General features: G+C 38.1%; 2 protein-coding genes and 1 long non-coding RNA gene across 13 annotated transcripts in view; 1 reads left to right on the forward strand and 2 right to left on the reverse strand.

The window, feature by feature from the left end:
• Nucleotides 1-25,905, forward strand: fbxo16 (F-box protein 16). Its single transcript, XM_061886523.1, has 8 exons — nt 1-65; nt 218-319; nt 5,295-5,612; nt 14,798-14,965; nt 15,022-15,269; nt 19,424-19,535; nt 22,376-22,592; nt 25,547-25,905. The coding sequence occupies exons 2-8, from the start codon at nt 224-226 to the stop codon at nt 25,609-25,611; spliced, it is 1,224 nt and encodes a 407-aa protein (XP_061742507.1). The 5' UTR covers nt 1-65; nt 218-223; the 3' UTR covers nt 25,612-25,905.
• Nucleotides 6,498-15,645, reverse strand: LOC133542424 (uncharacterized). Its single transcript, XR_009804156.1, has 3 exons — nt 15,027-15,645; nt 14,765-14,947; nt 6,498-7,766 (listed from the first exon to the last, which is right to left on the reverse strand). It is a non-coding gene; the product is annotated as an uncharacterized LOC133542424 (long non-coding RNA).
• Nucleotides 25,762-27,190, reverse strand: part of fam49a (family with sequence similarity 49 member A) — a 100,439-nt gene continuing 99,010 nt past the window's right edge. For all 11 annotated transcript variants that reach the window (XM_061886521.1, XM_061886520.1, XM_061886514.1 and 8 more), the window contains one exon: nt 25,762-27,190. This exon is cut by the window's right edge and continues 1,210 nt beyond it. The gene's annotated coding sequence lies outside the window, so the exon portion shown is untranslated.

Consider the following 27,190-nt stretch of genomic DNA (forward strand, 5'->3'; position numbering starts at 1 on the left):
GTGAGGTGTATGGACGTTGGAGAAACAAGAGTGTGTTGGATTAATGTCCTCCTGGCCGCCTAAAGGTGTGTATGTGTGTTGTTTTGCGTGGTGTTTATTTGGGTCGTATTTCCCACTTGGAACGTTTGAGCAGACAAAAAAAAAAAAGAATGGCGGTGAAACATGTGGAAGCAACGGTTTTGCAATCAAACACAAGTCTGTTGTGTTTTCGATACAGGTGACGATGCCACGTGCGTCCGATATACCTGCGAGCAGTGCAAAAATGCAGAGCAAACTAAGCGCCTGGACGCCCCTGAACCACCCCTTGACCAACAGCCGGGTCAGGAAAACACACACTAACACTTTGCATGTGCAATACAATCATCTGTGCACCATTATATTATAAATGTACATATATATATATATATATATATATATATGTATATATGGTTGGCTACAATACCCAGCAATATGTTTGAAGGAGAAAAGGTGAGGTCTTTAATCCCAGGAAACCATTCCTACTGTCAAGCATGGTGGTGGTATATTGGGCCTGTTTTGCTGCCAATGGAACTGGTGCTTTACAGAGAGTAAATGGGACAATGAAAAATGAGGATTACCTTCAAATTCTTCAGGACAACCTAAAGTCATCAGCCTTGAGGTTGGGTCTTGGGTGCAGTTGGGTGTTCCAACAGGACAATGACCCCAAACACACGTCAAAAGTGGTAAAAGAATGGCTAAATCAGGCTAGAAGATTTTAGAATGGCCTTCCCAAAGTCTTGACTTAAAGGTGAGGACAATGCTGAAGAAACAAGTCCATGTCAGAAAACCAACACATTTAGCTGAACTGCACCAATTTTGTCAAGAGGAGTGGTCAAAAATTCATGCATATTCTTGTGGATGGCTACCAAAAGCGCCTTATTGCAGTGAAACTTGCCAAGGGACATGTAAGCAAATATTAACATTGCTGTATGTATACTTTTGACCCAGCAGACTGGGTCACATTTTCAGTAGACTAATAATAAATTCATAAAAGAGCCAAACTTCATGAATGTTTTTTGTGACTAACAAGTATGTGCTCCAATCACTCTATCACAAAAAAATAAGAGTTGTAGAAATGATTGTAAACTCAAGACTGCCATGACATTATGTTCTCTACAAGTGTATGTAAACTTTTGACCACAACTGTACATGTTTGTTTACGATGTCACATGTTTACATGTTTATTTAGTGTCACATTTCCAAGTTTGTTTACAGTGACACATATTTAGATGTTTGTTTACAGTGTCAAATATGTACGTGTCACATATCTACATCTTTATTTACAGTGTCACATATTTAGATGTTTGTTTACAGTGTCATATATGTACGTGTCACATATCTACATCTTTATTTACAGTGTCACATATTTAGATGTTTGTTTACAGTGTCATATATGTACGTGTCACATATCTACATCTTTATTTACAGTGTCACATATTTACACGTTTGTTAACAGTCACATGTTTGCATGTTTGTTTACAGTGTCACATATGTAAATGTCACATATGTACATGTTTATTTACAATGTCACATATGTATATGTTTATTTACAGTGTCACATATGTACATATTTATTTACAGTGTCACATGTATACACGTTTTAGTGTCACACGTTTACATGTTTGTTTACAGTGTCACATATTTACACGCTTATTTACATGTCTCATGTGTGTATGTTTGTTTACAGTGCCACATATTTACATGTGTCACATATTTACATGTTTGGTTACAGTGTCACGTATGTACACGTTTGTTAACAGTGTCACCTGTTTACATGTTTGTTTACAGTGTCACATATGTGCATGTTTATTTACAGTGTCACATATTTACATGTTTGTTTACAGCGTCACATATGTACATGTCACATATGTACATGTCACATATGTACATGTTTATTTACAGTGTCACATATGTACACATTTATTTACAGTGTCACATATTTACATATTTATTTACAGTGTCACATATATACACGCTTGTTTACAGTGTCACACGTTTACGTTTACAGTGTCACATATTTAAACGCTTATTTTACATGTCTCATATGTATGTTTGTTTAAAGTGTCACATATTTACATGTGTCACATATTTACATATTTATTTACAGTGTCACATATGTACACGTTTGTTAACAGTGTCACGTGTTTACATGTTTGTTTACAGTGTCACATATTTACACGCTTATTTACATGTCTCATATTTATGTTTGTTTACAGTGTCACATATTTACATGTGTCACATATTTACATGTTTATTTACAGTATCACATACAGTATGTACACGTTTGTTAACAGTGTCACATGCTTGTTTACAGTGTCACATATTTACACGCTTATTTACATGTCTCATATTTATATGTTTGTTTACAGTGTCACATATTTACATGATTGCTTAAAGTGTCACATATTCATTTACAGTGTCATATTTTTACATGTTTATTTACAGTGTCACATATTTACATGTGTCACATATCTACATGTTTATTTACAGTGTCACATATGTACACGTTTGTTAACAGTGTCACGTTTACATGTTTGTTTACAGTGTCACATATGTACATGTTTATTTACAGTGTCACATATTTACACGCTTATTTACCTCTCATATTTATATGTTTGTTTACAGTGTCACATACTTACATGATTGCTTACAGTGTCACATATTTATTTACAGTGTTATATTTTTACATGTTTATTTACAGTGTCACATATTTACATGTTTGTTTACAGAGTCACATATCCACATGTTTATTTACAGTTTCACACATTTACATGTTTGTTTACAGCATCACATATCCACATGTTTATTTACAGTCTCACTCATTTACATGTTTATTCCGTGTCACATAATTACATGTTTATTTAGTGTCACATATTTACACATTTGTTTGCAGTGTCACATATTTACTCACTTGTTTACATGTCAAATATTTACATTTTTATTTACAGTGTCACATATTTGTACATATTTATTTGCAGTGTCACATATGTGTACATATTTATTTACAGTGTCACATATGTACATATTTACTTGCAGTGTCACATGTTTACATGTTTGTTTACAGCATCACATATCCACATGTTTATTTACAGTGTCACTCACTTACATGTATATTCTCAGTGTCAAATAATTACATGTTTATTTAGTGTCACATATGTACACATTTGTTTACATATCAGTTATTTATATGTTTATTTACAGTGTCACATATTTGTACATATTTACTTAGAGTGTCACATATGTACATGTTTATTTACAGTGTCATATATTTACATGTTTATTTACAGCATCACATTTTTACACGTTTGTTTGGAGTGTCACATATCTACATGTTTGTTTGGAGTGTCACATATCTACTTGTTTGTTTGGAATGTCACATATTTACATGTATTAGTGTTACATATTTACAAAGGGAATAAGCGCTAGAAAATGGATGGATGGATAGTGTTACATATTTACATGTATTAGTGCTACATATTTAAACGTTTGTTTACTTGTCACATATTTACACGTTAGTTTAAAGTGTCACATATCTACATGTTTTTAGTCTCACACATTTACACGTTTGATTATTGTGTCACATATCTACAAACCCCGTTTACATATGAGTTGGGAAATTGTGTTAGATTTAAATATAAACGGAATACAATGATTTAGAAATCATTTTCAACCCATATTCAGTTGAATATGCTACAAAGACAACATATTTGATGTTCAAACTGATAAACATTTTTTTTTCTTTGGCAAATAATCATTAACTTTAGGATATTATGCCAGCAACACGTGACAAAGAAGTTGGGAAAGGTGGTAATAAATACTGATAAAGTTGAGGAATGCTCATCAAACACTTATTTGGAACATCCCACGGGTGTGCAGGCTAATTGGGAACAGGTGGGTGCCATGATCGGGTATAAAAGCTTCCATGAAATGCTAAGTAATTCACAAACAAGGATGGGGCGAGGGTCACCAATTTGTAAGCAAATTATCGAACAGTTTTAGAACAACATTTCTCAACGAGCTATTGCAAGGAATTTAGGGATTTTACCATCTACGGTCTGTAAAATCATCAAAAAGTTCAAAGAATCTGGAGAAATCACTGCACGTAAGCGATGATATTACGGACCTTTGACCCCTCAGGTGGTACTGCATCAAAAACCGACATCAGTGTGTAAAGGATATCACCATATTGGCTCAGGAACACTTCATAAAACCACTGTCTGTAACTACAGTTGGTCGCTACATCTGTAAGTGCAAGTTAAAACTCTACTATGCAAAGCGAAAGCCATTTATCAACAACACCCAGGAACGCCCCTGGCTTCGCTGGGCCCGAGCTCATCTAAGATGGACTGATGCAAAGTGGAAAAGTGTTCTGTGGTCTGACGAGTCCACATTTCAAATTATATCTGGAAACAGAGGACGTGGTGTCCTCCAGAACAAAGAGGAAAATAAACATCCGATTGTTATAGGCGCAAAGTTCAAAAGCCAGCATCTGTGATGGTATGGGGGTGTATTAGTGCCCAAGGCATGGGTAACTTACACATCTGTGAAGACACCATTAATGCTGAATTGTCCATACAGGTTTTGGAGCAACATATGTTGTCATCCAAGCAGCGTTATCATGGACGCCCCTGCTTATTTCAGCAAAGCAATACCAAGCCACGTGTTACAACAGCGTGCCTTCATAGTAAACGAGTGCGGGTACTTTCCTGGCCCGCCTGCAGTCCAGACCTGTCTCCCATCGAAGATGTGTGGCGCATTATGAAGCGTAAAATACGACAGCGGAGACCCCGGACTGTTGAACGACTGAAGCTCTACAATAAAGTAAGAATGGGAAAGAATTCCACTTTCAAAGCTTCAACAATTAGTTTCCTCAGTTCTAAACGTTTATTGAGTGTTGTTAAAAGAGAAGGTGATGTAACACAGTGGTGAACATGCCCTTTCCCAACTACTTGGCACGTGTTACAGCCAAGAAATTCTAAGTTAATTATTATTTGCAAAAAAAAAAATTACGAGTTTGAACATCAAATATCTTGTCTTTGTAGCATATTCAACTGAATATGGGTTGAAAAGGATTTGCAAATCATTGTATTCCGTTTATATTTACATCGAACTCAATTTCCCAACTCATATGGAAACGGGGTTTGTACATGTTTTAGTGTTACTTATTTACGCGTTTGTTTGCAGTGACACATATTTACATGTTTATTTACAGTGTCAAATATTTACATGTTTATTTACAGTGTCACATATTCACACGCTTTCTGTTGTGTGCGCAGCTTTTCGAGGAGAGACGTTGGCTGCTTAAAAAGTGGGTAAGTCGGACTCTCAGCTTCGCGCCGCAACTTTCTCCTTCCTCCTCCTCTTCCACGTCTTCGTGCACCCGACAGTTCCGCGGCTGGTCCGAGAGCCAGCGGAGGGTGGTGCTCAGCGACATCCTCAGCAAATGTTCCAAGGAGCAGCTGGAGTTTGTGGGCAGCTGTGTGAGCAGACAGCTCCCCCTGCAGGCCGCTGACTTCACCTGCGTGCTGCCCAGAACCGTCTGCCTCTACGTCTTCTCCTTCCTGGACCCTCGCAGCCTCTGTCGCTGTGCTCAGGTTACAATATCAACATCTCCTATTCCTAAATGTGTAAACGGGTTATACTTGGATAGCGCTTTGACACTATTTCCACATTCACACACTGATGGAGGGAGCTGCCATGCAAGGCCCTAACCACGACCCATCAGGAGCAAGGGTGAATGAAGCGTCTTGCTCAAGGTCACAACGGACGTGACTAGATTGATAGAAGGTGGGAATCGAACCAGGAACCCTCAGGTTGTTGGCACCACCACTCTCCGAACTGCGCCACACCGCCCTCGATGTATATATATGTTAAAAATGTCATCAAATGCAGAGACCTTCATTAATGTGGGGCGGTGTAGCTCGGTTGGTAGAGTGGCCGTGCCAGCAACCTGAGGGTTCCAGGTTCAATCCCCGCTCCCGCCATCCAAGTGCCTGCCGTCGTGTACTTGGGCAAGGCACTTTAGCCACATGCTCCCGGTGCCACCCACACTGGTTTAGATGTAACTTAAATATTGGGTTTCACTACGTAAAAGTGGGCTTCACCGTGGCAGAGGGGTTAGTGCGTCTGCCTCACAATACGAAGGTCCTGCAGTCCCGGGTTCAAATCCAGGCTCGGGATCTTTCTGTGTGGAGTTTACATGTCCTCCCCGTGAATGCGTGGTTCCCTCCGGGTACTCCGGCTTCCTCCCACTTCCAAAGACATGCACCTGGGGATAGGTTGATTGGCAACACTAAATGGTCCCTAGTGTGTGAATGTGAGTGTGAATGTTGTCTGTCTATCTGTGTTGGCCCTGTGATGAGGTGGCGACTTGTCCAGGGTGTACCCCGCCTTCTGCCCGATTGTAGCTGAGATAGGCGCCAGCGCCCCCCGCGACCCCGAAAGGGAATAAGCGGTAGAAAATGGATGGATGGACTACGTAAAAGTGCTTAAGAGTCACTAGAGCAGAATCAGAATGAGAATAATTTTTATTTGTCCGTTCCTACATGTACAAGACACTTCAGAACTGAAATTACATTTTCGGCACAGTCCCGCTAAGAGCAGGGGGGGACAAGACGAGACCGCCGACGGATCAGCCGGTTACAGCGCTCCTTATGAAGATAAGAAAAGGGTGACATTAGGTGAGGGGGGGAGTAAAAAAATATCTGTCCAAGGCTAGACCCTCAGGAGAGGTCTAGCCTGAGTCCAAGGAAAAAAACTCACATAGCATGGCACACATTAAACATACATGTATCACACCAACTTGCAACAGAGGGAGGGGTGGGTTTGCGCAGGCCCGCCGTTCGCTCTGTAGCAACACTCAGCCATCCACAACCCCAGAGGAAATAAGCGGTGGGGAGGGTGTTGATTCAAGGGTAGGGGTCATGTGTGTGCATATATGTGGGTGGTTTAGCTCGGTTGGTAGAGCGGCCATGCCAGCTACTTGAGGGTTGCAGGTTCGATTACCGCTTCTGCCATCCTAGTCACTGCCGTTGTGTCCTTGGGCAAGACACTTTACCCACCTGCTCCCAGTGCCACCCACACTGGTTTAAATGTAACTTAGATATTGGGTTTCACTATGTAAAGCGCTTTGAGTCACTAGAGAAAAAGCGCTATATAAATATAATTCACATTCACAATTATCATATGCCCAATTAACTCGGGAGAGGTGGTGAATGTTTTTGTATGGCTGAGGCCGATAAAGTTCAGCTACAGATTTTGTTGACACAAAGGAAAGGTCAAAAGCGTCTATCTTGAGGAGTCTTCGGGAGATTTCCTTCAGAACAGCCTGTTCCATGCCAAGGCCATTCAGGAAGTCCAAATCGTAGATAAAAAGTTGTTTTCCTTCGAGAAGACAACATATTGACTTATCTTCTCTGTTGTCCATGTTGGATCTCTTTCAGTTCCAATTAATTATTCTTTCTCTGCAAACTTTTCTAAGATGAGATCCATTTTGCGAATCAACTCAGAAATCGCACGAGTCTGTGTTCCCACAGCCCTTCCTTTGCATTGATCAGCCGTTGGGCTCCTTGAGTGGCTGCCATCGTCTTCCGAATTTGTCGATACACCAGAGCAATGCCCAGCCCAATCAGCAAGTGCCCCCCAAATAATAGATGTCTTTGACGTCCTCGATGGAAGGAGCTGAGAGGCCAATGATCCTCCATGAGTTCCAGGAGTCCCGCACGTAACCCGCAGCGTCAAGAGTCCAGCTGATCATATTTATATTGAAATTTGGATTAGAGGACAGCGCAAAGAAAGAGGCTTTTAAAAAGTTCAGACAAGGACAAAGACAAACAGAGCAAGCAGGGAAGGAGGGAACGCGGAGGCAGCAGGTAGCCCGTAAGGACCAGATGAGTCGCCCACTGGCCTGTTCTAAAAATAGCTCAAATAGCAGCACTTACCAGTGAGCTGCCTCTGTTTTTTAAATTTAATTTATTTACTAGCAACTTGGTCTTGCTTTGTTCGACATTTTTAATTCTAAGAGAGACAAAACTCAAATAGAATTTGAAAATCCCAGAAAATAATTTAAAGACTTGGTCTTCACTTGTTTAAATAAATTCATTTATTTTTTTACTTTGTTTCTTATAACTTTCAGAAAGACAATTTTAGAGAAAAAATACAACCTTAAAAATGATTTTAGGATTTTTAAACACATATACCTTTTTACCTTTTAAATTCCTTCCTCTTCTTTCCTGACAATTTAAATCGATGTTCAAGTAAATTTATTTTTTTTATTGTAAAGAATAATAAATACATTTTAATTTGATTCTTAATTTTAGCTTCTGTTTTTTCGATGAAGAATATTTGTGAAATATTTCTTCAAACTTATGATTAAAATAAAAAAAAAAAAAATATTCTGGCAAATCTAGAAAATCTGTAGAATCAAATTTAAATCCTATTTCAAAATCTTTTGAATTTCTTTTAAAATTTTTGTTCTGGAAAATCTAGAAGAAATAATGATTTGTCTTTGTTAGAAATATAGCTTGGTCCAATTTGTTATATATTCTAACAAAGTGCAGATTGGATTTTAATCTATTTAAAACATAACATCAAAAATCTAAAATTAATCTTAATCAGGAAAAATGACTAATGATGTTCCATAAATTCTATTTTAAATTTTTTCAAAAATATTTGAATTAGCTAGTCTTTCTGTTGAATTTGGAATTTTAAAGAGTCAAAATTGAAGATAAACTATGTTTCAAAATTTAATTTTCATTTTTTGCCTGTTTTCTTCTCTTTTAAACCGTTCAATTAAGTGGTTTTTTTCATCATTTATTCTCTACAAAAAACCTTCCGTAAAAGGAAAAAAATGTATGACGGAATGACAGACAGAAATACCCATTTTTTATATATATGGATTTGTTTATTAAAGGTAAATTGAGCAAATTGGCTATTTCTGGCAATTTATTTAAGTGTGTATCAAACTGGTAGCCCTTCGCATTAATCAGTACCCAAGAAGTAGCTCTTGGTTTCAAAAAGGTTGGTGACCCCTGCTTTAGAACTTTTGATGTGAAAATATTTTTCCGCGTCTGTGGAAACGCTTCCCGCCCACACTGCTTGGTGCCTTGTCTGAGCTGCTGTGACGTAGATGACCATAGTAACTAATTAGATGACCATAGTAACTAATTGGATGACCATAGTAACTAATTAGATGACCATAGTAACTAATTGGATGACCATAGTAACTAATTAGATGACCATAGTAACTAATTGGATGACCATAGTAACTAATTAGATGACCATAGTAACTAATTAGATGACCATAGTAACTAATTGGATGACCATAGTAACTAATTAGATGACCATAGTAACTAATTGGATGACCATAGTAACTAATTAGATGACCATAGTAACTAATTAGATGACCATAGTAACTAATTGGATGACCATAGTAACTAATTGGATGACCATAGTAACTAATTAGATTACCATAGTAACTAATTGGATGACCATAGTAACTAATTAGATGACCATAGTAACTAATTGGATGACCATAGTAACTAATTAGATGACCATAGTAACTAATTAGATGACCATAGTAACTAATTGGATGACCATAGTAACTAATTGGATGACCATAGTAACTAATTAGATGACCATAGTAACTAATTGGATGACCATAGTAACTAATTAGATGACCATAGTAACTAATTAGATGACCATAGTAACTAATTGGATGACCATAGTAACTAATTGGATGACCATAGTAACTAATTAGATGACCATAGTAACTAATTGGATGACCATAGTAACTAATTAGATGACCATATTAACTAATCGGATGACCATAGTAACTAATTGGATGACTATGGTAACTAATTGGATGACCATAGTAACTAATTAGATGACCATAGTAACTAATTGGATGACCATAGTAACTAATTAGATGACCATAGTAACTAATTAGATGACCATAGTAACTAATTGGATGACCATAGTAACTAATTGGATGACTATGGTAACTAATTAGATGACCATAGTAACTAATTAGATGACCATAGTAACTAATTGGATGACCATAGTAACTAATTAGATGACCATAGTAACTAATTGGATGACCATAGTAACTAATTAGATGACCATAGTAACTAATTAGATGACCATAGTAACTAATTAGATGACCATAGTAACTAATTGGATGACTATAGTAACTAATTGGATGACCATAGTAACTAATTGGATGACTATAGTAATTAATTAGATGACCATAGTAACTAATGAGATGACCATAGTAACTAATTAGATGACCATAGTAACTAATTAGATTACCATAGTAACTAATTAGATTACCATAGTAACTACTTAGATGACCAGAGTAACTAATTAGATGACCATAGTAACTAATGAGATGACCATAGTAACTAATTAGATGACCATAGTAACTAATGAGATGACCATAGTAACTACTTAGATGACCATAGTAACTAATGAGATGGCCATGGTAACTAATTAGATGACCATAGTAACTAATGAGATGACCATAGTAACTACTTAGATGACCATAGTAACTAATGAGATGACCATAGTAACTAATGAGATGACCATAGTAACTAATTGGATGACCATAGTAACTAATTGGATGACCATAGTAACTAATTGGATGACCATAGTAACTAATGAGATGACCATTGTAACAAATGAGATGACCATAGCAATTAATTAGATGACCATAGTAACTAATTGGATGACCATAGTAACTAATTAGATGACCATAGTAACTAATTGGATGACCATAGTAACTAATTAGATGACCATAGTAACTAATTGGATGACCATAGTAACTAATTAGATGACCATAGTAACTAATTGGATGACCATAGTAACTAATTGGATGACCATAGTAACTAATGAGATGACCATTGTAACAAATGAGATGACCATAGCAATTAATTAGATGACCATAGTAACTAATTAGATGACCATAGTAACTAATTGGAGGACTATAGTAACTAATTAGATGACCATAGTAACTACTTAGATGACCATAGTAACGAATTAGATGACCATAGTAACTAATTAGATGACCATAGTAACTAATTAGATTACCATAGTAACTACTTAGATGACCAGAGTAACTAATGAGATGACCATAGTAACTAATGAGATGACCATAGTAACTAATTAGATGACCATAGTAACTAATTAGATTACCATAGTAACTAATTAGATTACCATAGTAACTACTTAGATGACCAGAGTAACTAATTAGATGACCATAGTAACTAATGAGATGACCATAGTAACTAATTAGATGACCATAGTAACTAATGAGATGACCATAGAAACTAATTAGACGACCATAGTAACTAATGAGATGACCATAGTAACTACTTAGATGACCATAGTAACTAATGAGATGACCATAGTAACTAATGAGATGACCATAGTAACTAATTGGATGACCATAGTAACTAATTGGATGACCATAGTAACTAATTGGATGACCATAGTAACTAATGAGATGACCATTGTAACAAATGAGATGACCATAGCAATTAATTAGATGACCATAGTAACTAATTGGATGACCATAGTAACTAATTAGATGACCATAGTAACTAATTGGATGACCATAGTAACTAATTAGATGACCATAGTAACTAATTGGATGACCATAGTAACTAATTAGATGACCATAGTAACTAATTGGATGACCATAGTAACTAATTGGATGACCATAGTAACTAATGAGATGACCATTGTAACAAATGAGATGACCATAGCAATTAATTAGATGACCATAGTAACTAATTAGATGACCATAGTAACTAATTGGAGGACTATAGTAACTAATTAGATGACCATAGTAACTACTTAGATGACCATAGTAACGAATTAGATGACCATAGTAACTAATTAGATGACCATAGTAACTAATTAGATTACCATAGTAACTACTTAGATGACCAGAGTAACTAATGAGATGACCATAGTAACTAATGAGATGACCATAGTAACTAATTAGATGACCATAGTAACTAATTAGATTACCATAGTAACTAATTAGATTACCATAGTAACTACTTAGATGACCAGAGTAACTAATTAGATGACCATAGTAACTAATGAGATGACCGTAGTAACTAATTAGATGACCATAGTAACTAATGAGATGACCATAGAAACTACTTAGACGACCATAGTAACAAGTATATCAGATTCCACCCATTGAAATACTTAGTATAGTTGAAGACTTACAGCCATTAGAAAACATGAGTGCACATTATAATGGCAGCTACACTTTCCATCTTAAAGGGGAACATTATCACCAGACCTATGCAAGCGTCAATATATACCTTGATGTTGCAGAAAAAAGACCATATATTTTTTTAACCTATTTCCGAACTCTAAATGGGTGAATTTTGGCGAATTAAACGCCTTTCTGTTTATCGCTTTTGGGGCGATGACGTCAGAAAGTGACGTCACTGAGGTAATACAGCCGCCATTTTCATTTTCTCAAACACATTACAAACACCGGGTCTCAGCTCTGTTATTTTCCGTTTTTTCGACAATTTTTTTGGAACCTTGGAGACATCATGCCTCGTCGGTGTGTTGTCGGGGGGTGTAAAAACACGAACAGGGAGGGATTCAAGTTGCACCACTGGCCCGAAGATGCGAAAGTGGCAAGAAATCTGCCGCCAGACCCCCATTGAATGTGCCAGAGTGTCTGCACATTTTACCGGCGATGACAGACATGGCACAGAGATGTATGGATAACCTGCAGATGCATTTGCAACAATAAAGTCAACGAGATCACAAAGGTGAGTTTTGTTGATGTTGTTGACTTATGTGCTAATCAGACATATTTGGTTGCGGCGTGACTGCCAGCTAATCGATGTTAACATGTTATTTAGGCTAGCTGTATGTACATTTGAAACTAGATACCCACATTTAATGGGAAACAAACACTTACCAATCGACGGATTTAAGTTGCTCCAGTGTCACAAGATGCGAAAGTCCTGATCGTTTGGTCCGCACATTTTACCGGCGATGCTAACGCAGCTATTCGGCCATGCTATGGCTATGAATAACGTCAATAGCTATTCGCTCAATAGCTTCAGTTTCTCCTTCAATACTTTCAAACTCCAACCATCCGTTTCAATACATGCGTAATCTGTTGAATTGCTTAAGCCGCTGAAATCCGAGTCTGAATCCGAGCTAATGTCGCTATACCTTGCTGTGGTAATCGCCATGTTGTTTGTTTGTATTGGCAGCACTGTGTGACATCACAGGGAAATGAACAGTGGCTTCGCAGAGAGCGAAAACAAGGCACTTTAAAGGGGAACATTATCCCAATTTAAAAAGGGTTAAAAACAATAAAAATCAGTTCCCAGTGGCTTGTTGTATTTTTTGAAGTTTTTTTCAAAATTTTACCGGTCCCGGAATATCCCTGAAAAAAGCTTTCAAGTGCCTTTTTTTTCGCTCTCTGCCAATCTGTCGATTGGTAAGTGTTTTTTTCGCATTAAACGTAATATAGTTGCAAATGCATCTGCAGGTTATCCATACATCTCTGTGCCATGTCTGCTTTAGCACCGCCAGTAAATAGCATGTTAGCATCGATTAGCGTAGCATGTTAGCATCGATTAGCTGGCAGTCAACATCAACAAAACTCACCTTTGTGATTTCGTTGACTTTATAGTTGCAAATGCATCTGCAGGTTATCCATACATCTCTGTGCCATGTCTGTCATTGCCGGTAAATAGCATGTGAGCATCGATTAGCGTAGCATGTTAGCATCGATTAGCGTAGCATGTTAGCATCGATTAGCTGGCAGTCAACATCAACAAAACTCACCTTTGTGATTTCGTTGACTTTATAGTTGCAAATGCATCTGCAGGTTATCCATACATCTCTGTTCCATGTCTGTCATTGCCGGTAAATAGCATGTTAGCATCGATTAGCGTAGCATGTTACCATTGATTAGCAAGCAGTCATGCCGCGACGAAATATGTCTGATTAGCACATAAGTCAACAACATCAACAAAACTCGCCTTTGTGATCTCGTTGACTTTATCGTTGCAAATGCATCTGCAGGTTATCCATACATCTCTGTGCCATGTCTGTCATCGCCGGTAAAATGTCTACTTTCGCATCTTCGGGCCAGTGGTGCAACTTGAATCGCTCCCTGTTAGTGTTGTTACACCCTCCGACAACACACCGACGAGGCATGATGTCTCCTCGGTTCCCAAAAATAGTTGAAAAAACGGAAAATAACAGAGCTGAGTGTGTTCGAGGAAATGAAAAATGGCGGCTGTATTACCTCGGCGACGTCATGTTCTGACGTCATCGCAAAAAGAGCGATAAACAGAAAGGCGTTTAATTCGCCAAAATTCACCCATTTAGAGTTCGGAAATCGGTTAAAAAAATATATGGTCTTTTTTCTGCAACATCAAGGTATATATTGACGCTTGCATAGCTTTGGTGATAATGTTCCCCTTTAAATCTTTTTTTTTAGGGATATTCCTGGACCGGTAAAGTTTTGAAAAAAATTTCAAAAAATACAACAAGCCACTGGGAACTGATTTTTATTGTTTTTAACCCTTTTGAAATTGTGATAATGTTCCCCTTTAAAGATCTAAAAAAATATATTTGGGAATGTCCGGCAGGCCGGATTGAAAAACTCAACGGGCCTTACTTTGCCCAGGTCTTATCTAATCCGAGGATGACAAAATGGACAACATTTTAGAGAATAAAAGCCCTGACGCACCTTGGCGCTGACACGACGCACTGCGTGACACAGGTGAGCTGGCGCTGGAGGAGCCTGGCGGAAATGGACCAGGTGTGGATGCCCAAGTGCGTGAGACTGGGCTGGTTCCTCACCTTCTGGCCCTCGCAGTTTGAAGGAGGCGCGTGGAAGAGACAGTACGTCCAGAAGGTGAAGGACATCCTCCTGGCTCCAAACAACCAGGTGGGAAACCAACACAGGTGAGAAGATGCAAGCTGAAATGTGACTTGGACTTGCAGCACACCGAGGTTGCAGCGAGCAGCAAGCGGGAGGTGTCAGATGTTCCTCTGCCAGGCAAGCAGGAAGTGTCAGATGTTCCTCAGCGAAGTGACGAGCAGGACGCCAGGAGGAGGTTTGGCGGCAGATCGAAGAAGGAGAAAGTTCCGCCTTGGAGAGACGCTGACAGATGTCCCAAAGACACCAGACGCTTCAACTACCTGGACAACTTGGACACCATTAACCCAGCCATTGGACCAATCACAGCAGCGTAAGCTTTCTCTCATAATGGAATACATTCTTATTTGTCCTCAAAATTCTACACGCAATTACCCCGTCATGATGACATGAAAACGTTTTTTGGTGTTTAGAAATGTTTTGCCTACCTGTTCAAAACTAGAATTTGCAATCACAGTAGGAATGGCTTTTTTTTGATTGAATTGATGGGCTTCACGGTGGAAGAGGGGTTAGTGTGTCTGCCTCACAATACGAAGGTCCTGCAGTCCTGGGTTCAAATCCAGGCTCGGGATCTTTCTGTGTGGAGTTTGCATGTTCTCCCCGTGAATGCGTGAGTTCCCTCCGGGTACTCCGGCTTCCTCCCACTTCCAAAGACATGCACCTGGGGATAGGTTGATTGGCAACACTAAATTGGCCCTAGTGTGAAGTGAAGTGAATTATATTTATATAGCGCTTTTCTCTAGTGACTCAAAGCGCTTTACATAGTGAAACCCAATACCTAAGTTCCATTTAAACCAGTGTGGGTGGCACTGGGAGCCGGTGGGTAAAGTGTCTTGCCCAAGGACACAACGGCAGTGACTAGGATGGCGGAAGCAGGAATCGAACCTGCAACCCTGCAACCGAGCTATGCCCCGCCCCGTGTGTGAATGTGAGTGTGAATGTTGCCTGTCTATCTGTGTTGGCCCTGCGATGAGGTGGCGACTTGTCCAGGGTGTACCCCGCCTTCCGCCCGACTGTAGCTGAGATAGGCGCCAGCACCCCCCGCAACCCCAAAAAGGGAATAAGCGGTAGGAAATGGATGGATGGATGATTGATCGATTGTGTCAGCGCCAAGCACACCTCTCCCGTCCAAAGGCAAAACCCAGTAACTCAAGTTTGGTCAAAACTGAGCTGATAATAATTTTGGAGTTCCTAGGTGATATGCGTTACATTAGTGTATGCGAAATTGTAAATTTGTTCCGTGAGTAAGCTGTTACGCGCATGGCAGGACCTAGCAACTACCACATAACCGCGCAGTTACAACAGAAAAACCTAGTATCTCAAGGGACCGATCGGAGCTTCTTTGTCAGTCGCCTTATTGTCTTTAATGAGACATTTGCACGAATGGGGGCCGACCATGAATTGATTAACGTGGACCCCGACTTAAACAAGTTGAAAAACGTATTGGGGTGTTACCATTTAGTGGTCAATTGTACGGAATATGTACTGTACTGTGCAATCTACTAATAAAAAGTATCAATCAATCAATCAAAAGACGGTCAACCTGATTATGTGATATTATGGCACGAGGGGATATTTGGAAGATTGGCCCAGGACGTTGCAAGCACCTTCATTAAATGTTTTGTTCTTGCATACTCTTTTGGGCAGATAACTGTGGAGGTCAGAATAAAAACTGGACGCTGTACACGGCTCTTGCCCGATGTGCAAACGCAGAATGGGGCCCACCAGAGATTGTGATCAAATATCTGGAGAAAGGGCACACGTTCATGAGAGCAGATTCAATCCATGGCATAGCTCGGTTGGTAGAGTGGCCGTGCCAGCAACTTGAGGGTTGCAGGTTCGATTCCCGCTTGTGCCATCCTAGTTACTGCCGTTGTGTCCTTGGGCAAGACACTTTACCCACCTGCTCCCAGTGCCACCCACACTGGTTTAAATGTAACTTAGATATTGGGTGTCACTATGTAAAGCGCTTTGAGTCACTTGAGAAAAGCGCTATATAAATATAATTCACTTCACTTCAATCGGCAAGAAAATGAAAGCGCAAGAAAACATCTATACGTTTGGTGACTTTGTAGATCTTTGTAAGACAGCATCAAGATAGATTGGTTTTCCTTTGTTTCCGCAAAATCAGCTAAGAGTGAGTTACTAGGTTTTGCCTTTGGACGGGAGACCTTTGCAGCAAGGTGCGTCAGGGCTTTTATGCTCTAAAATGTTGTCCTTTTTGTCATCCTCGGTTTGGATCAGACCTGGGCAAATTAAGGCCCGTTGAGTGTTTCAATCTGGCCCCAAATATATTTTTTTAGATCTTTAAAATGGAAAGTGTAGCTGCCATTATGATGTGCACTCATGTTTTCTAAAGGTCTCAGCCTTCCCGGTAAGGTTTATTCAGGTGTACTGGAGAGGAGGCTACGCCGGATAGTCGAACCTCGGATTCAGGAGGAACAGTGTGGTTTTCGTCCTGGTCGTGGAACTGTGGACCAGCTCTATACTCTCGGCAGGGTTCTTGAGGGTGCATGGGAGTTTGCCCAACCAGTCTACATGTGCTTTGTGGACTTGGAGAAGGCATTCGACCGTGTCCCTCGGGAAGTCCTGTGGGGAGTGCTCAGAGAGTATGGGGTATCGGACTGTCTTATTGTGGCGGTCCGTTCCCTGTATGATCAGTGCCAGAGCTTGGTCCGCATTGCCGGCAGTAAGTCGGACACGTTTCCAGTGAGGGTTGGACTCCGCCAAGGCTGTCCTTTGTCACCAATTCTGTTCATAACTTTTATGGACAGAATTTCTAGGCGCAGTCAAGGCGTTGAGGGGTTCCGGTTTGGTGGCCGGGGGATTAGGTCTCTGCTTTTTGCAGATGATGTGGTCCTGATGGCTTCATCTGACCGGGATCTTCAGCTCTCACTGGATCGGTTCGCAGCCGAGTGTGAAGCGACCGGAATGAGAATCAGCACATCCGAATCCGAGTCAATGGTTCTCTCCAGGAAAAGGGTGGAGTGCCATCTCCGGGTTGGGGAAGAGACCCTGACCCAAGAGGAAGAGTTCAAGTACCTAGGAGTCTTGTTCACGATTGGATCGCGAGCTCGACAGTAATGCGGACGTTGTATCGATCCGTTGTGGTGAAGAAGGAGCTGAGCCGGAAGGCAAAGCTCTCAATTTACTGGTCGATCTACGTTCCCATCCTCACCTATGGTCATGAGCTTTGGGTCGAAAGGATAAGATCACGGGTACAAGCGGCGTCGTGTGGCGGGGCTCTCCCTTAGAGATAGGGTGAGAAGCTCTGTCATCCGGGAGGAACTCAAAGTAAAGCCGCTGCTCCTCCACATCGAGAGGAGCCAGATGAGGTGGTTCGGGCATCTGGTCAGGATGCCACCCGAACGACTCCCTAAGGAGGAGTTTAGGGCACGTCCGACTGGTAGGAGACCACAGGGAAGACCCAGGACACATTGGGAAGGTTATGTCTCCCGGCTGGCCTGGGAACGCCTCTGGATCCTCCGGGAAGAGCTAGACCAAGTGGCTGGGGAGAGGGAAGTCTGGGCTTTCCTGCTTAAGCTGCTGCCCCCGCGACCCGACCTCGGATAAGCAGAAGATGGATGGATGGATGATTGATTGAAACTTTTATTAGTAGATTGCACAGTACAGTACAATTGACCACACCCGTTTTTCAACTTGTTTAAGTCGGGGTCCACGTTAATTAATTCATGGCGTGTGGATGTCCTATGTGCGCAAACCGCCGATAAGCGTGAGTGGAACTGAAATGCTTGGGTGTCCAGGGTGAGTGGAGTGTGTCGAAGTTGGAACCCTTCCAATCGGATGAGAAATGTGGGACGTGGAGAGGTTTGTATATTGCCCGTTTTAAAGTTAAGTTAAAGTACCAATGATTGTCACACACACACTAGGTGTGGTGAAATTTGTCCTCTGCATTTGACCCATGCCCTTGTTCACTACCTGGGAGGTGAGGGGAGCAGTGAGCAGCAGTGGTTGCCGTGCCCGGGAATCATTTTGGTGATTTAACCCCCAATTCCAACCCTTGATGCTGAGTGCCAAGCAGGGAGGTAATGGGTCCTATTTTTATAGTCTTTGGTATGACTTGGCCGGGGTTTAAACTCATAACCTACCAAACTCAGGGTGGACACTCTAACCACTAGGCCACTGAGTAAGTTTCTTGTCAATGGGGGGAGGGGAGATTCCTGGTATTTCCGGAAAAAAAAAACGGGAATTTTGGGGAAAGGAAAACCTGTCTTGCGTACGATACATCGGGAGAGTAGTGTGTGTCAGAATCGGGTTTAAAAATGGTGGAAAATTTTGAGAATTTAGGTCATTGTAGAACTATGAATAGGAATTTCCTGGAAATTTGGGGAAAACCAGGAATTTTGGGGGAAAGGAAATCATGACTTGCGTTCAATATATCGGGAGATAAATGATTGGATGTGATAAAACCTGACATTGTTTGAATGATTGGATGTGTTTCTGCAGGTCAACAAAGGGCAGAGACAACATTTTCGAGACAAAAACTCAGCAATCAAACGACATGAGAAGGAAGATGTTGTCTGACACAAACTACAAACTACGCAAGGTTAAATCTCTGGTAAACTACTTTGACATGAACACTGCTAGTCTATCGTTACAATATTAATACCACTATTTACTGTATATACATACACAAACACATACATACATACATACATGATTATACACATATATAAATACATGTATGTACACGTTTATATACATATATAAATATATACATGATTCTACACATATATAAATACATGTATGTACATAATTATACACATATATAAATATATACATGATTATACACATATATAAATACATGTACACGTTTATACACATATATAAATACATGTATGTACACGATTATACACAAATATAAATACATACATACATGATTATACACATATATAAATACATATATACATGATTATACACATATATAAATACATGTATGTACATGAGTATACACATATATAAATACATATATACATGATTATACACATATCAATACATCTATGTACACGTTTATACACATATATAAATACATGTATGTACACGATTATACACAAATATAAATACATACATACATGATTATACACATATATAAATACATATATACATGAATATACACATATATAAATACATGTATGTACACGATTATACACAAATATAAATACATACATACATGATTATACACATATATAAATACATGTATGTACATGATTATACACATATATAAATACATACACACATGATTATACACATATATAAATACATGTATGTACACGATTATACACATATATAAATACATATACAGTATATGAATATATAATGCCATACTATACCAATATACATGTGTTCGTGTATGTTCATATGACAGCGAATTGGGGATGTTCTCCCAAAAATCCTGCTTTATGTCAGGTGATACTGTATGTTCAAGTGTTAAAGTAACATGTGAGCATACAGTGTCTGTTACTGAATGTCTGTGTTACTGTACGTTTACATGTTACTGTATGTTTACACATTACTCTGTTTACTCCTTACTTTGTTTAAATTTTACTGTACGTCTACATGTTACTGTATGTTCACATCTTACTGTAAGTATACACGTTACTTCGTTTACATGTGACAGTATGTTTACATGTTATTGTATGTCCACATGTTGCTGTACGTCTACTTGTTACTGTATGTTTACGGGTTACTTTGTTGACATATTACTGTATTCTCCCGTTACTTTGTTTACATGTTACCGTGTTTGTGTTCTTGTCAATGTATGTCTCCGTGTTACTGTATCTTTAGACGTTCATTTTATTTACACGTTACTGTATGTTTACGTGTTAATGTTTGTACTTTTTCTACTGTATGCTTACGTGTTACTGTCTGTCTATATGTTACTGTTTTACACGTTACTTTGTTTACAAGTTACTGTAAGTCCATCTGTTAACTTATGTCTGTGTTACTGTATGTTTATGGGTTACTAATGTATGTTTACCTGTTACTGTATGTTTACGTGTTACTATTGTATGTCTATGCGTAACTCTATTTCTACCTGTTAATGTATATGTAACGTTTTATGTACGTCTACGTGTTACTGTATGTTTACACGTTACAGTATGTTTGTGTTACTTTCAGGTGTTACTGTATGTTTATGTTACTGTATGTCTACGTGTTAGTGTATGTCTACGTATATGTTTGTGTTACTTTTAGATCTACATGTTACTGTATGTTTGTGTTACTACTGTATGTTTACGTGTTACTTTGTTTACACGTTACTTTGTTTACATGTTACTGTATATTTACGTGTTACTGCATGTTTACATTTTACAGTATGTTCACACATTACGGTATGTTCACGTGTTACTTTTAGATGTTACTGCATGTCTACCTGTTACTGTATGTTTACACGTTACAGTATATTTGTGTTACTTTTAGATCTACATGTTACTGTATGTTTACGTTAGTGTAGGTCTACGTGTTACTATGTTCACATGTTACTGTATGTTTACGTGTTACTGCATGTTTACACGTTACAGTATGTTTGTGTTACTTTTAGATCTACATGTTACTGTATGTTTACGTTAGTGTAGGTCTACGTGTTACTATGTTCACATGTTATTGTATGTTTACATGTTACTGTATGTTCACACATTACAGTATGTTCGCGTGTTACTTTTAGATGTTACTGTATGTTTACCTGTTACTGTATGTTTACACGTTACAGTATGTTTGTGTTACTTTTAGATCTACATGTTACTGTTTGTTTACGTGTTAGTGTGTCTACGTGTTACTGTATGTTCACGTTACTGTATGTTTGTGTTACTACTGTATGTCTACGTGTTGCTTTGTTTACACGTTACTTTGTTTACATGTTACTGTATGTTTACGTGTTACTGCATGTTTAGACGTTACAGTATGTTCACACATTACAGTATGTTCACGAGTTACTTTTAGATGTTACTGAATGTTCACTTGCCACTTTTACATGTTACTGTATGTTTACATGTTATAGTATGTTTGTGTTACTGTATGTCTACATGTTACTGTATATCTATGTGTTACTGTATGTTCACGTTAGTGTATGTTTGTGTTACTACTGTATGTCTATGTGTTATTGTATGTTTACACATTAATTTGTTTAAATCTTACTGCATGTTTACGTGTTACTGCATGTTTACGTTACAGTATGTTCACGTTTTACTTTTACATGTTACTGCATGTTTACACGTTACAGTATGTTCACTTGTTACTTTTACATGTTACTGTATTTACGTGTTACTGTATGTTCACAAGCTACTACTGTATGTCGATGTGTTTGACAAACTTCCCTCTTCAGTTGAGTATTAAATTGATATGTAGACTTTTCATATTTCCATGGGGATGTTTCTCGTATAAGAGATATTACCTTCTCTTTAGATGCTCCTCACTTCAAACTGCGAACAAGACAGTCCTCCTCAGCCCCGCTGGGCGTCTCCCAGTCCGAGTGTGCCGGTTACCATGGAGACGGCGGAGAAGTTGCTGAGGTTAAGTCAGTGGAATGCTGGGAAACGTCCGGGCCCTGCGAGGACGCCGATACCCAGCATGAGTGTGGAGGCCCTTAAAGCCTCTCAGCGTTCAAACAGGAGCCTTCCCAGTAAGTCCTGAGCCAGCAGCTACACGACAGCCAAGCACACACGACATAGGTTAAAAAAAACAAAACAATGAAAAGTGACATTTGTTAATATAAACATACATCAAATTGTTATAGTTTCATATTCCTTACACGTACAAAGTCTCCAAGGCAGTATTAGAAAGCATCCAGTAACAAACGTGTCCGCATCATTCAACTTACTGTGTCATGTATATAACTATTTTGACCACTAGGTATCAGAAAAAAATCAAATAAAATACCAACCCACTTCAAGTTAAAGACAGCATAAGTCTATTCCAGATGGTTAATAATACATATTAACTGTCTTTAACTTCAACGTCTCTTACTGTCTCTAACTTTAAGTTAAAGACAGCATAAGTCTATTCCAGACGGTTAATAATACATAGGTTAGTGTTTTTCACAGCTGCCATTATTCTCTGTTTGACTCATTTCACTTGATCAAAGCTTTTTTTTAACATTCGCCACTAAATAATACATGTATCAGTCCTGCTGATATCGTATTAAATTGATAATGGTATCAGCCCATATTCAAGACTCCAACATTGTATCAGAAGTGAAGAAGTTGTATCGGGACACACCTCTTATACCTATTTACAGGACACCCGAAAAGTATTCACAACACTTGACCGTTTCCACACTTGGTTACAGCCTCATTCCGAAATGGAATACATTCATTTTTGTCCTTGAAATTTTACACACAACACCCCATAATGACAACTTGAAAAGGTTTTTGGGGAAATGTTGGAAAATGTATAAATACGTATACATTTGAAATTGCAATTTCAAAATTGCAATTTTTGTTTTGTTTTTGCAAATTTAATTTAAAAAAATAATAAGTAAGAAATAACATTTACGTAAGTATTCACAAGGCTGCAATTGCTGCCAAAGGTGCATCAACAAAGTATTGAGCAAAAGCTCATAATAGTTATGTACATGTCATTTTTTATTTTTTAAATGCATTTGCAAACAATGTTTAACGTTTTTTTTTTTTTTTTGTTAAGATGGGGTGCTGAGTGAACATTTATGAGAATTTTTTTGGATTTTAGCAAACGGCTGCAATGAAATAGTGAAAATGAAAAGTGATACACACACATATATATATATATATAAATATATATATATAAATATATGTGTGTGTGTGTGTATGGATGTATATATATATACACACAAACATACATACAGTATATGTATACATACACATACATATATGAACATACATATAAGTATGTGTGTGTGTGTGTGTGCATATGTATATATATATATACATATATATGTATATATTCATGTATATAAATATACATATATACTAGGGCTGTGAATCTTTGGGTGTCCCACGATTCGATTCAATATCGATTCTTGGGGTCACGATTCGATAATATAACGACATTTTCGATTCAAAAACGATATTTTTCCGATTCCAAACGATTCTGTATTCATTCAATACATAGGATTTCAGCAGGATCTACCACAGTCTGCTGACATGCTAGCAGAGTAGTAGATCTTTGTATAAAGCTTTTATAATTGTAAAGGACAATGTTGTATCAACTGATTGCAATAATGTACATTTCTTTAAACTATTAAACGAACCAAAAATATGAACTTATTTTATCTTTGTCAAAACATTGGACACAGTGTGTTGTCAAGCTTATGAGATGCGATGCAAGTGTAAGCCACTGTGACACTATTGGTTTATTTTAATAAATGTCTAATGATAATGTCAATGAGGGATTTTTAATCACTGCTATGCTGAAATTATAACTAATATTGATACTGTTGTTGATAATATTAATTTTTGTTTCACTACTTTTGGTTTGTTCTGTGTCGTGTTTGTGTCTCCTCTCAATTGCTCTGTTTATTGCAGTTCTGAGTGTTGCTGGGTCAGGTTTGGTTTTGGAATTGGATTGCATTGTTATGGTATTGCTGTGTAGTGTTTGTTGGATTGATTAAAAATTAAATTAAAAAAAATAAAAAAATCGATTTTTAAAATAATGAGAATCGATTCTGAATCGCACAACGTATTCAAATCGATTTTTTCACACACCCCTAATATATACACAATTTATATATAAATACACACATACAGGTATATGTACATACATATATGTGTATACATACATACATATATGTATATATACAGATATATGTGTATATATACCCATGTATATAAATAAACATATATACACTGGACATATATACTGTACATAAACATTTATGAGAAATTTCTTTGATTTTTGCAAATGGCTGCAATGAAACAATGAAAAATGTAAAGGGAAATGAACACTTAACCTACCCACTGTATATACACACATACATGCATATATATATATACATACACATACATATATACATACACACAAGTGTATATATATATATATATATACACACACACACGTGTGTATATATTGTTTATATATACACACAAACATACATATATATGTATATATACACACACACACGTGTGTATATATACACAAACATACATATATATGTATATATAGACATACATATATATGTACATACATATACCTGTGTGTATATATATATATATATATTTATATATACACACACACACACACATATATATATATATATATATACACACACACACACATATATATATATATATATATATATATATACACACACACATTTACACATACAGGTATATGTACATACACATACATATATGTATATATACACATGTATATAAATAAACATACACACTCCTACTGATACACAAACATACACATATATGTATATACATGTACACAAGAGTGTATACACATTTCCACATATATGCACAAACGTATACTTATAAACATTTATAAGTACAGTCGTGGTCAAAAGTTTACATGCACTTGTAAAGAACATAATGTCATGGCATCATCATTATTTCATCAACACACTCCTAATACAAACTGTGCGTCATGTCCAAGGTGCACCGCTGTTTGAATTCCAGCCTTGGACTTGGTCTGGAACGCTCCAACAACACGCCAAATGACCAACACCGTCCCCTGCAGGAGAACTACGGAATGACAGCTGCACGTTCAAGTCAAACATTTTTGATCCATGGGGAAAAAGCTGCTGGAATGAATACAGTTTTTGGGCTGGAATAAAATAAAGCGGTTGGTTTCCAGTCAACGACAGCATGTTAGAAATGTACCACCTTTATTACCCAATAGCACACTTTCATCAAACATCTTGCATTCTTCACACGGAAATGAAATATACATCTTTGCATAGTAAAAGCCATCCGAAATATGTTCTTCTTTTGTGTGAGGAGTGTTTTAAGTGAAAGGGGAACGGCACTTGTTTTTTTTTGGAGGTTTGCCTATCCTTCACGTTTATTATGGGTTGTATTTTTAAAAATGCATTCCAGCTCGTAAATAAACGTAAATATAAGCCCGTTTACAGCGGAGCCAATAAAACCCAATACATAACCATCCGAAAAGTACCAACAATACTCCAAATGACTTGAAAATTGTGCAAGTAATAGCGACATTATCGTATGGTCCGGACTGTAGAGCACATGGGTAAACTTGAGAATATTTTCCCCCCATATTTTAGCTGCACCAGACTATATGTAGCAGATATATACTGTACGTTGTGAAATTAGTTGTTAAAACGGAAATATTTGATAAATATAATTTTTTAAAAACACAGCAGTAAAACGGCTGATCCAACAAAACAGAAGTCATCGTCATGGAACTACTAGCTATGCAAGGTAGCTCTCCAATCAGCTAAACAGACTCTATTACTCCATGGTGACATTTTGGTTGATTTACTGAGGAATTTATAAAACTGAAACAACAACAAAAAATGACATCGCAAGTTAATAATACTAACACAGACACTCGCAAATCTGTTAGCATATTAGCTATGTTTAAGTAAAGTTAAAGTACCAAAGATTGTCTCACACACACTAGGTGTGGTGAAATGTGTCCTCTGCATTTGACCCATCCCCTTGTTCACTCCCTGGGAGGTGAGGGGAGCAGTGGGCAGCAGCGGTGGCCACGCCCAGGAATCATATTTGGGGATTCCAACCCTTGATGCGGAGTGCCAAGCAGGGAGGTAATGGGTCCTATTTTTATACTCTTTGGTATGACTCAGCTGGGGTTTGAACTCACAACCTACCGATCTCAGGACGGACACTCTAACCACTAGGCCACTGAGTGGGGCCACTTAATGACGCTATCTTTATCAAAAACGATAGCGCGTACAAATATGCATGAAAACACTCCTACAGACATAACTAATTGAACGCTTTAATGAGTAAGAATTGTTTTAGTCGTATTGTAAAATTTACAAATGTTGCTTGGAGCAATGAATGAGGAATCTATACATGTAGCAACGCTATTGCCAGCTGCAAGACCAACACGGCACTTTGGTTGGGAAAAAACAAAAAAGTGCTACACGTGAATGGAAGGACATCTGCAATGAGCAAACCTGTCCATAAGATGGGGCCGTAGCACAAACAATAAAACAATTTTTAGGGTGTATTTGCTTGTTATTTTGTAACTGTTTTTATCGGGGCTGTTATCTGAGGAAAAAAAAAACATAATTTAGCCGCACCGTTTAAA

The sequence above is a fragment of the Nerophis ophidion genome, linkage group LG24 (assembly GCF_033978795.1).
Source record: "Nerophis ophidion isolate RoL-2023_Sa linkage group LG24, RoL_Noph_v1.0, whole genome shotgun sequence".
In the NCBI taxonomy this organism is placed as follows: Eukaryota; Metazoa; Chordata; class Actinopteri; order Syngnathiformes; family Syngnathidae; genus Nerophis; species Nerophis ophidion.